The sequence below is a fragment of the Dermochelys coriacea genome, chromosome 10, assembly GCF_009764565.3.
Source record: "Dermochelys coriacea isolate rDerCor1 chromosome 10, rDerCor1.pri.v4, whole genome shotgun sequence".
Classification (NCBI taxonomy): Eukaryota; Metazoa; Chordata; order Testudines; family Dermochelyidae; genus Dermochelys; species Dermochelys coriacea.
This window is the reverse complement of record NC_050077.1, coordinates 42,220,951-42,233,243: the sequence shown is the minus strand read 5'-3', so window position 1 is coordinate 42,233,243 and position 12,293 is coordinate 42,220,951. Positions and strand designations below refer to the sequence as shown.

At 45.5% G+C, this 12,293-nt stretch overlaps 1 protein-coding gene across 4 annotated transcripts in view; it reads right to left on the bottom strand.

Annotated features, from left to right (window-relative positions):
• Positions 1-12,293, bottom strand: part of HCN4 (hyperpolarization activated cyclic nucleotide gated potassium channel 4) — a 148,586-nt gene that overhangs the window by 50,985 nt on the left and 85,308 nt on the right. For all 4 annotated transcript variants that reach the window (XM_038420844.2, XM_038420847.2, XM_043493869.1 and 1 more), the window contains exon 4: positions 9,931-10,149. In XM_038420844.2, coding sequence (XP_038276772.1) covers positions 9,931-10,149 — 219 coding nt within the window. The remainder of the gene's footprint in view (positions 1-9,930; positions 10,150-12,293) is intronic.

The window sequence follows — 12,293 nt, the reverse complement described above, 5'->3', positions numbered from 1 at the left end:
GCATGTGCAGAAATGAATTTGAAAACTGATAATGAAGTTTGAACCTTCCCTTCCCCCTCCCCCACACGCAGGAGCTACTGAACGGCGAATGACAAGAGCTTTCTCCTCACTGTGAACACACGCAGACACACACACAAACGCTCTGCTCAGGCCAGATTGTTGCTGCACAGGGCTATGGGACCAAAACATGCACCCTGGGCAGAGATTCACTCACGGGAATAACAGATGTCAAAATCTTAGCCTTCTCCCGCAATGGGCCAGTTCATCCCTGGTGTAATTTCATTGACAACACTGGAGTTCTGCCATGGATTAGTTTGGCCCATAGAGGTTTGTACGGGTTGGTTGGGTATGTGCTGCACATGCAGTTAACTCCCACCATCCCACCCATGCACGTGCACAATGTTTCACATGTACGCTCACCCTCCCACAGGCTCAGGTGAACCCACATATACACTGAAGTCAATAAGATCAGTGGCTCTCAACCTTTCCAGTCTACTGACCCCTTTCAGGAGTCTGATTTGTCCTATGTACCCTCAACCCAAGTTTCATCTAATTTGAAAACTACTTGCTTAAAAAATCAGACCTAAAAATACAGAGTGTCACAGCACACTATTACTGAAAAACTTCTTACTTTCTCATTTTTACCATATAATTATAAAATAAATCAATTGGAATATAAATATTGTACTTACATTTCAGTGTACAGTATATAGAGCAGTATAAACAAGTCACTGGCTGTATGAAATTTTAGTTTGTACTGACTTTGCTAGTGCTTTTTATGTAGTGCTTTTGTTGTAAACTTAGGCAAATATCTAGATGAGTTGATGTACCTCCTAAAAGACCACTGCATACCCCTGGTTGAAAACTACTGAATAAGATTGACACACCCAGACCTCAGCACCTGTTGCATGCTGGGGATCTCCCTGAGCTGCCTGATATAAGAGGTTATTGCCCCAGTCTGGGCATCTGGGAGCCCCTTTCTAAAGCACTATTCAGGAAGACTCATCACCTGTTTCTTACAAACTATTTGAAATCAGATGGTGGTGGAGGTGGGGTGACTGGAGTTCAGAGCACAGGCTGTGTGACTCAAGGCCAACAGTCATTACCAATGTCAGCTGTTCAGTGACCTGTATGAAACAGGTTGTGGACTTTGCAATGTCTTGGTGACTTTTCTGCCACATTCTGAGTGAGGACTTGAAGAAAACCAAAAAAATCCAGCCCAGCTCTCAGAGAATCTACCCAGACGCCAGTCCCCATGGAGTCTGAGTTCAGCACAGGCCGCCCATGTGATGTGCACATGATCAGTACAGCTCACAGATTACATACCTCACTCTCAACTTTGAGTTCTTTCACTCATCCTAGCATAAGGAGACGTACAGACATGGAGACATAACAGTTCTCAGGCCAGTTCTTAGCAAACAGAGGTCCATCATCCTCACAGTACACACTTAGAAAGGAAATTGCCAGGAGATGGCTGATAGCAGAGAGACATTTTAGCCTCCAGACTGGCAGTGAATGCCACCTATTCCCAGCTGACGATTGTTTGGATGCCTAACTGAAGTTAAAAGAAAAGGAGTACTTGTGGCACCTTAGAGACTAACAAATTTATTAGAGTATAAGCTTTTGTGAGCTACAGCTCACTTCACATCGGATCTGATGAAGTGAGCTGTAGCTCATGAAAGCTTATGCTCAGAAAAATTTGTTAGTCTCTAAGGTGCCACAAGTACTCCTTTTCTATTTGTGAATACAGACTAACACAGCTGCTACTTTGAAATCTAACTGAAGTTAGTGGCAGTTTCATTCCAATTCCCACTGGGACAAATAGCCAGTGGCACTAATTAGCTCAGGTGCTGGCAGTCTCAGAAGAGAGGCCAAGGCCTGAATGGGGTCTGAGGGCTGGATTGCCCTCACACCCAGGAAGTGCTCCCTCGGGTGCAGTGTGTGGTGCTGGAAAATTTCTCCCCGTGCTGCTTCTACTCTGCTAGTTTTCTGGGTGCAGAACCTCATTCTCCAGGGCCATCAACTGAGCCCAAATCCACTTACATGTTTTAGAGGCACCTTCTCTCTTCTCAAGCTTTTGTTTGGCCTAGAGCTTTTAAGAGGGCTGCAGTCATGTTAATTTGACTCAGGGCACGTTTTCCTGGTGGGACTAAATCATGAGTTGAGGTTTATGTTTTCTCATCCTGATGCCATGGAGAGGCAGAGAACGAGTTCAGGTCCATCTCCTAAACAGCAGGCCTGAGATCATGGGAACTGGCATTCACATCCCATGCAGCTTAGAAAAGCCCAGGCTAGATTCACAGGATACAGGACACATTTGTGCAAATCAGGAAGGTCCCACTTATTTCCAAGTGGCTGGTGACCCCTGGAAAAGAACCATGTGAGATCCAACACCCAGACACAAGAAGGCAGGTTAAGCAGGGAATGGAATTTCTGCTGGAATTTGAGAGTGGTAAGCAGACCCCGAATACTGCAGTGTAAGCATGTCTCTTTTTAATGCAGGGGTGAGCAAACTACGGCCTGGGGGATGGCCATTGGCTAGGAACAGGGAACTGTGGCCAATGGGAGCTTTGGGGGAGATGCCCACAGGCGAGGGTAGCACGTGGAGCCCTCTGGCCCCCCTACCCCAGGGACATGGTTCTGGATGCTTCCGGGAGCAGAGCAGAGCAATCCAGGGCCAGGGCAGGCAGGGAGCCTGCCTTAGCCCTGCTGTGTGCTGCCGCCATCCCGGAGCCATCCAGGTAAGCGGCGCTGGGCCAGAGCCTGCACCCCGAACCTCTCCTGTACCCCAATCCCCTGCCCTGAGCCCCCTGCCACACCCTGTACCCCTCCTGCACCCCAACCCCCTGGCCTTAGCCCCGACCACTTGCTCTGAGCCCCTTCGTGCACACCACATCCCCCCCACACCCCGACCCTCTGTCCCAGCCCTACATTCATGGCCATGCATGCAATTTCCCCACCCAGATGTGGCCCTCAGGCCAAAAAGCCATCCCCTGTTTTAATGCCTCTTTCAAAAAAACCCAGACAAGCCAAGAGTCCCCAGTGACTGTGCATGAGAACTGACGCTGCCCTTTTGATGCAGTGACAAGCCAGTCTGGGGCTACACGCAAATATTTACCTAACGGTCCAGTGTGTAACTATATATTTACAGCTGCCTTAGAATGGGCAGCATGGAGAGCAGCAAAGGTTCAGAGAAAAAGCTTGATAGAGCATGTGAGATCTGGAATGGGAGAGGGGACTCTAGAAAGAAATTTCAGCTAGATTGGATTCTGCATGGCTGACAGCAGCAAGACTAGTTCTTGTCAGTGGTTGCATCTCAGGAGACAATACAGGAGAGCCCCACCTTGCTGCAGGACACACCTAGCTCCCAGTGCCTACTAGTCTCCTGGTGGGATGAGAGAGGGAGAAGTGGGGTCCAGGGAGCCCTCACACAATGCACAGTCAACCTGTGGAACTCCTTGACAGAGGATGTTGTGAAGGCCAAGAAGACTATAACAGGGTTCAAAAAAGAACTAGATAAGTTCATGGCGGATAAGTCCATCAATGGCTATTAGCCAGGATGGGCAGAATGGTGTTACCTGTTCTATTCATTCCCTCTGGGGCACCTAGCACTGGCCACTGTCAGAAGACAGGATACTGGGCTAGATGGACCTTTGGTCTGACCCACTGTGGCTGTTCTTATGAGCTCAGCCCTCTGTGTCCTGTTCAAAGTAGTATGGAGGCAGCATGTTCAGCTCTCCCAGCTGGCTCAAGGTTACAGAGTCTATCAAGGGGGATGAATAATGACTTCCCATTAGTATTAATCCTGTTGAGTTCTAGGACAATGAGAAATCAATAGGATTTCTCAGTGCAGCAAGAAGGAGTGGGAGCAGCTGGAGATGAACAGTGGCAAATTTGTCATTGAGCCTGGCCTCCTCTGACAGCCCATGTCACCCTCACCCACCTGTGCACATGGTCCTGCTGGGAGCCCAACACCTGAGCTCCTTTTACACAACACCTTTAATCACCAGCGCAGACAGAAGAAGCAGTGCTGGAGGGAGCCTGGAGAAGAGGACGGGCTGGCAGATAGGCAGGGAGGGGGGTTCATAGGTCTGTGGCATGGCTAAGGGGGAATAAACAATGTAAAAGGTCAGATTCAGTAAGGGGGAAAAGCCTTGCCAAGTCTGCTCTAGTACAGCAAGATGCCGGGGGGATTCTTGGCTGAATCACACCATTTACACGGCAAAGCACCTTTGGGTGTAAAAAGTTCACAGCTTTGGGAGCAACCATTTTCTACCCTCCCTGGGATGTCACTGAGTAACCAGCCCTTTCGAGGCAAGGCAGGAAACAACATGCAGTGCTCGATCAGGGCCCATCACAGAACCACAGCGTTCCAGGTCAGAAGGGACCAGACCAGTGGCTCTCAACCTTTCCATACTATTGTACCACTTCAAAATCAGGAGTCTGATTTGTCTTGCATACCCCCAAGTTTCACCTCACTTAAAAACTACTTGCTTACAAAATCAGACCTAAAAATACAAAAGTGTCACAGTACACTGTTACTGAACAATAGCTTAATTTCTCATTTTTACCACCTAATTATAAAATAAATCAATTGGAATACAAATATTGTACTTACATTTCAATGCATAGTATCTAGAGCAGTATAAACAAGTCATTGTATGAAATTTTAGTTTGTACTGACTTTGCTAGTGCTTTTTTATTAGGGCTGTCAATTAATTGCAGCTAACTCACATGATTAACTCAAAAAAAATTAACTGCAATTAAAAAATTAATCGTGATTAATCACATTGTTAAACAATAGAATACCAATTGAAATTTATTAAATATTTTTGGATGTTTTTCTACATTTTCAACTATATTGATTTCTATTACAACACAGAATACAAAGTGTTCAGTGCTCACTTTATGTTATTTTTTATTACAAATATTTGCACTATAAAATGATAAACAAAAGAAATGGTAGTTTTCAATTCACCTCATACAAGTACTGTAGTGCAATCTCTATCGTGATAGTGTAACTTACAAATGTAGATTTTTTTTGTTACATAACTGCACTCAAAAACAAAACAATGTCAAACTTTAGAGCCTACAAGTCCACTCAGTCCTACTTCTTGTTCAGCCAATTGCTAAGATTAACAAGTTTGTTTCTATTTATGGAAGATATTGCTGTCTGCTTCTTATTTACAATATCACCTGAAAGTGAGAACAGGCGTTCACATGGCACTTTTGTAGCCGGCATTGCAAGGTATTCATGTGCCAGATATGCTAAACATTCATATGCCCCTTCATGCTTCAGCCACCATTCTGGAGGACATGCTTTCATGCTTATGATGTTCGTTAAGCAAATAGTGCTTTAATTAAATTTGTGACTGAACTCCTTGGGGGAGAACTGTATGTCCCCTGCTCTGTTTTACCCGCATTCTGCCATATGTTTCATGTTATAGCAGTCTCGAATGATGACCCAGCACATGTTGTTTATTTTACGAACACTGTCACTGCAGATTTGACAAAATGTAAAGAAGGTACCAATGTGAGATTTCTAAAAATAGCTACAGCAGTTGACTCAAGATTTAAGAATCTGAAGTGCCTTCCAAAATTTGAGAGGGATGAGGTGTGGAGCATGCTTTCAGAAGTCTTAAAAGAGCTACACTCCGATGCGGAAACTACAGAATCCCAACTACCAAAAAAGAAAATCAACCTTCTGCTGATGGCATCTGACTCAGATGATGAAAATTAACATACATCGGCCCACTCTGCTTTGGATCGTTATCGAGCAGAACCCATCATCAGCATGGATGCATAGCCTCTGGAATAGTGGTTGAAGCATGAAGGGACATATGAATCTTTAGCGCATCTGACATGTAAATATCTTGCGACGCTGGTTACAACAGTGCAATGTGAACTCCTAGTCTCACTTTCAGGTGACATTGTAAACAAGAAGCAGGCTGCATTATTTCCTGAAAATGTAACCAAACTTGTTTGTCTGAGCAATTGTCTGAAGTAGGACTGAGTGGTCTTGTAGGCTCTAAAGTTTTACATTGGTTTATTTTTGAATGCAGGGTTTTTTTGTACATAATTCAACATTTGTAAGTTCAACTTTCATGATAAAGAGATTGCACTACAGTACTTATATTAGGTGAATTGAAAATACTATTTCTTTTGTTTTTTACAGTATAAATATTTGTAATCAAAAATAAATATAAAGTGAGCACTGTACACTTTGTATTCTGTGTTGTAATTGAAATCAATATATTTGAAAATGTAAAAAACATTCAAAATATTTAAATAAATGGTATTTTATTATTGTTTAACAGTGCGATTAATCGCGCAATTAATCATGATTAATTTTTTTAATTGCGTGATTAATCACAATTATTTTAATCGCTTGACAGCCCTACTTTTTATGTAGCATCTTGAAAAACTAGGCAAATATATAGATGAGCTGATGTACCCCCTGGAAGACCTCTAAATACTCCCAGGGGTACACACACTCCTGGTTAAGAACCACTGGATCAGACCGTTGAGTCTGGCCTCCTGGAGATCACAGGCCACCAGCACCACCCAGCACCTGCACCTGCACACTAACCCAACAACTGAGCTGAGACTAAAGTATCACAGTCTTCAGGAGACTGGATTGGTATGAACCACAGGTGGCGAACAGGAAGGACCAAGGTACCTAAGGGCCAAAGGCTTCTGCAAGGGCAGGGAAAGGATCCCTAAGGTGCTGAATGCCCTCAATTCCCACTGAAGAGCATGGCAGTTGGGGGCACTTACAGTTAGACCGCGGCTTGGTTGCCCATGATCTAGGTTCAATTCTGGGCACAAGTCACTGTGTCTCAGCTCCCCGCCCCGTGGAGCCCCGTGAGATTCTGTTTGTTCTTGTATATGCGGCACTCAGATAGCTGCTTTCAACTACCTGAAAGGGGGTTCCAAAGAGGATGGATCTAGACTGTTCTCAGTGGTACCAGATGACAGAACAAGGAGTAATGGTCTCAAGTTGCAGTGGAGGAAGTTTAGGTTGGATATTAGGAAAAACTTTTTCACTAGGAGGGTAGTGAAGCACTGGAATGCATTACCTAGGGAGGTGGTGGAATCTCCTTCCTTTGAATTTTTTAAGGTCAGGCTTGACAAAGCCCTGGCTGGGATGATTTAGTTGGGGATTGGTCCTGAGCAGGGGGTTGGACTAGATCTCCTGAGATCCCTTCCAACCTGATATTCTATGGTTCTAGGATACAGCAAGGGGTGGGCACAACGGGCGATCAATAGCTAGAATTGGAGCAGGCTGTCCAACTATTCAATGGCTCGGATTACAAACTGAAGAATGTTGGGCCACCTCATGCAGTCCTTCCTCAGGCAAGTCTCTCACTGATGACTACAGAGTCTGGCCCTCCGAAGCCCTGTTTGTGCAACTGGCCTTTCTAATGCAAGAGCAAACTGGCTTGGCTAAAACATAAGCCAGCCTAAAACTTTACTGCAAGCTTGAATTTGAACCTTTTCCTGAGGAAAAGTTTTGTTTAAAGCCAAGAATACAATAAAAGATTCCCCAGACCAACACTTTCTGTCTGCTCCTCAGCACCCGGCCACCATCATCATACCCATGGAACAGCCCATCCAGCCAAACAGTATGGACCACTGTACAAGAATGTCCATTCCAATGAGGAGCAGCCCAAAGCACTTGAGGGCCTGGTCTGCAACTCGGGCTGCTAGGTACTGTGGGAATACAAACAACTACAACAACAACTCAGAATAAGTCCCCAGCCTGATGGCTGCTTCTCCAAATCAATCCTCTGAACCTCGCTACTTCTAATATGCTCCAGCAGAAACACTGTCCCAGGAGGACTGAGCTAAATTGAGCTGGGGAGCTGAAAATCATGAAACAAACTCATTTTAATTATGGCTATTCAAGTTCCAGGAATGCATAAAGTAAATATATATTTGTTTTTAGGCCATCTTTTGCCCCATTTGCAACAGGAAATTGAATGTACTCGATTCCCTCTGGCTATGCTCCTGAGAGAAACCCAGGGGAAATGAATCCGCTGTACCCAGCACACATAAAATATAGTTTTTGTTATGCCCTCACTGCTCATTGACTCTGCCATAAAGATATCCCTGGGGATGTTCAGATACATGCAGGATTAACCCCTCGTTCAAAACGTCCTGAAATTCTAGTCCTGCTTTAAATGTTACACCCCTCCAACCACCCCCCATTGCAATCCCCATGGCTAAACTGTGTCCTTATTTCCTGTTTGGTGCTTGAGACCTCTGGACTATACACATTGATCGGAATCAAACACAAATGGGCCACATTCCACTCTGGACTTCGAATCTGGCTGGACCAAACCCTACTGCCTAAACCCGCAGATGCAAACTGAGTTGTTGCTACCAAGTCCAGGCAGTTGAATTTGCAAATCAGTCCTTAGCTTACAGGCTGCCATTTCAAACACATTTGTATACACACTCTGCACACACTTGAACAATTTGCACTCTGACTGCTGCAGGCTCCTTCACTTTTGCATTCCTCACTCTCTTTTCCCCCTTCCAAACCATCCACAATATTGTGGCAAAATTATCTACATTGCCTGTTGCTCCGATCATACCCAGCTTCCCTTCAAGTTCCTTCTCTGGCTCCCTCTCAACTTCTCAATCAAATTCAGGTTTGAGCTCTCCCCACAAATGAGGTCCTGCCTACTTCTGTTCTTGTTTCCTTTTGCTTCCTGCTTTGCCCCTGCTCTCTGTGCAAGCTACACAACCAGCCACTCCTGCCTCTTCCTCCTCACACTTCCAGTTTTGATCTCCTATGGCTGGAACCTTCGTCTGGACCAGATCCACAATTCTACCCCTCCATCTCCTTCAAGTGTCTCCTTAAAACTCACTTCTATGAAGCCTAAAAGCATGTTGCTTTACCCGTTTAAATAATAATCACCCCCCAAATTTATAGATGTGGAAACTGAGGCATGGAGATGGAAAATCTGTTCCCTAACATCACCCTTAAAATCAGTACCAGAATCTGGATTAAATCTCAGATCTCCTGACTCCTAGTAGCACCCTGACCACTAGACCTCCTTGTCCAGAGGTCTAGTGGTCAGGGTGCCCTCTCTTCCACTCTGGAGGTACCTTGGCTCCCCTGACTACCTACTTCTTTGTCCAGAGGTGATTGAAATCTATTGATCAGTGGTAGGTGCCCATCTCCATGTATGGAGGTAACCAAACTCCCTTGTTGTTAAGTAGACTCCTCACCTCTGTGGCACCTAGACTCTAGGCCCACAGCTACACACAATTCTACAAGCACTTTTTCTTCTTCATTACTATGCAGGGCCTGGCTGCTTCAAATTAAGTTAGAACTCCTGCTCTTTTGTATCAGCTGAGACAAAATAGCTCCATCAAAGAACTGTGCCACGAGACTTATTGTCTTGACATTGCATCAGCTAACACACAAGGATGCAATGTAATAGCATGACACTGTAACGTCATCACATTTGGCCACTGCATCGCCCTGTGGTTAACGGGGCAGCTACGCAGCCTTCTCATTGTCTGTTTGGCTCTCACGTGCTTTGAGCTACACTCAGCAATGTGGTAGCACAAATTTGCTCAGAAGCGCTGGAGTGGTTGGAATTGATACTTTTAAAGAAAGGCCTGGCTAAAAAACAGCAGCGCTCTCTGGAAGATTGACGTGGGCTTTGAAACCAAACCTGAAAGAGACAAAGTGGTTGAAAATTTTAGCTGCCACTGAAGTTGTTAACGTACCTTTAGAAAGAGAGTGGATTCATGGGTTGGCCAGCCTTCCCACAGCCAGCCTTCTGCGGCTGTTACACTGATTTCTTCCCAGGGACTAGTGGGGTTTTCTTTGAGTGAATGTAAAGACACCAACCATCCATAAACTGGTGTCACCTCAGTTCTAATCTAATTGTGGCAAAGCAGGGTCCTTACCTTCTCCTGGTATTGCCGCCTTGAGGAGTCCAGAGACTGGATGAGGGCTGTGGCGTGGCCGATGAACATGGCATAGCAAGTGGCACCAACGATCATGCTCAGCATAGTGAGCCACACATCTGACATGCCAACGGGAGCCTGCTGCCCATAGCCAATGCACAGCATGTGACTCATTGCCTTGAACAGCGCATAGGAATACTGCTTCCCCCAGGAATCATTCTAAAGAGACAGACACAGACAGACAGAAAGACAAGGCTTTAGCAGTGTTACAGGACACAAGGAGGAAACCAGGGAGACATTCCCTGGGACAGACACTTTTAACACAGATGCCTAAGGTTAGGTTGCTAAATCCATATTTAAGGTACCTAAACAGGTGACTTAATTCCCCAAAGGTCACGTACCTAGCAGCCCCATCGACTCCCCTGAAAACAGTTGGGCACTCAGTATATTTGAAGAAATTAGATCTTTTATTTAGGTGCCTAACTCTGGGCACAGAAGCCTAAATTTAGGCACCAACATTTAAAAATTATGGCTAGGATTTACACAAATTGCATATATTGGCTCCAGCCAAACCTTCTGCAAAGGGAACCCAGAGAGACTAACATGCTGCTAGCCCAGGATGATCTTAGGCAGCACCATCAATCACAGCACACAAAGGCTACAGGGTGATTCCCAGGGTGATTTGTGTGCTGTAGGAGGAACTGCAGCAAATCACTGCTCTGCCTAAAAACTGGGTTAAGCTGGGGAACAGCTGGGGTACCACAACTGACCTGCTCCAAGCTGATGTTTAGAACCCCTTGATGGGTTGTATTTTAACATCACTTGTACGTCTCTGATTTACTCTCCAGCTCAGGAGTGCCAGACCTCAACTGAACAGGCATGAAGGGGTGAAAGCAAGCTAGTATTTATAATGTCCAAGCAGCCCTTTCCCCAAGAGCAGCGCAGGGACTTGTTTTCAGTGTAAAATAGTACTACTCCCTAGGAGCAGCACAAGCCATGGGTGACCATATTGCAGGGACGCCCTAAGCTGTCACAGCGAAAAGCAAATCGATTCATTGCCTTCTTGGGACAGTCTGCGCAGTCCTGGCTCTGCATTGAAATGAACAGCAGGAGCACACCAACTGCTACAGAAGTAGATAGGGCTGAATGCAGGCAAGTTTGAGGTTTTGTGAGCTACTCAGACTAGACTGAGTTCACAAACCAAATACAAAAAGAAAAGGAGTACTTGTGGCACTTTAGAGATTAACAAATTTATTTGAGCATAAGCTTTCGTGAGCTACAGCTCACTTCATCGGATGCATTCAGTGGAAAATACAGTGTGGAAATGTATATACACAGAGAACATGACACAATGGGTTTTATCATACACACTGTAAAGAGAGTGATCACTTAAGATGAGCTATTACCAGCAGGAGAGCGGGGGAGGGAAGAAAACCTTTTGTAGTGATAATCAAGGTGGGCCATTTCTAGCAGTTGACAAGAATGTCTGAGGAACAGTGGCGGGGGGGGGGGGAATAAACATGGGGAAATAGTTTTACTTTGTGTAATGACCATCCATTCCCAGTCTCTATTCAAGCCTAAGTTAATTGTATCCAGTTTGCAAATTAATTCCAATTCAGCAGTCTCTCATTGGAGTCTGTTTTTGAATTTTTTTGTTGAAGAATTGCACTGGATGTGGTTTGTGTTAATCAAATTGCATTAGAGACAGTAGGTCACTGCTCGGTGGGAGTGAGCAGAAGGCTGATGCTGGGCAGGAGAGCTGCAGCGTCACAGCCTGTGGGAGAATTTGGATCCCTAGCAGTGGCTTGCAGGATCTTATCTTGGGAAGGTAGAGAAGGCCTGTGGAGAAGTTACAGAGGCCAGGTATGTTCGCTCACTCATGTGTGTGACTGGGACCAGCTGAAGACACATAGGTCCAGTGCAGAGTGGCCCAAGAAAGATGATCTGGGGCACAACACTGGAGAGCAGAAGCATAAGATGAGCATGGAGCAGCCAGCCTCAGAGCTTAGTGCACACCAGGAGAAGTGAAAAGGGCAGTGTAGCCACGGTCTGCACATAACCCTTTGTTGTGCCCAATTTAGGCTGGTGAGGCAGTATGATGGAAACCCAGCCACCCCACAGTGCAGTGGTTGCATTTATACCCTTCTGCCTTCATGTTCATCTGTGGCTGTCACTGCAATGACTGAGACAAGAGAAGGGCACTACACAGTGGGGAGACAATGTCGTGTTTCACCCCAGTTGTGCAGCACTCAGGAAACGTCTCCATTGGCCTTGTTGTTCTGGCTTCTCTACAGCATCTCTCAGCCTGAAGGATCCCACATGCTCTATCAGCGATACATCTATGAGAATCACTTATCATTTCC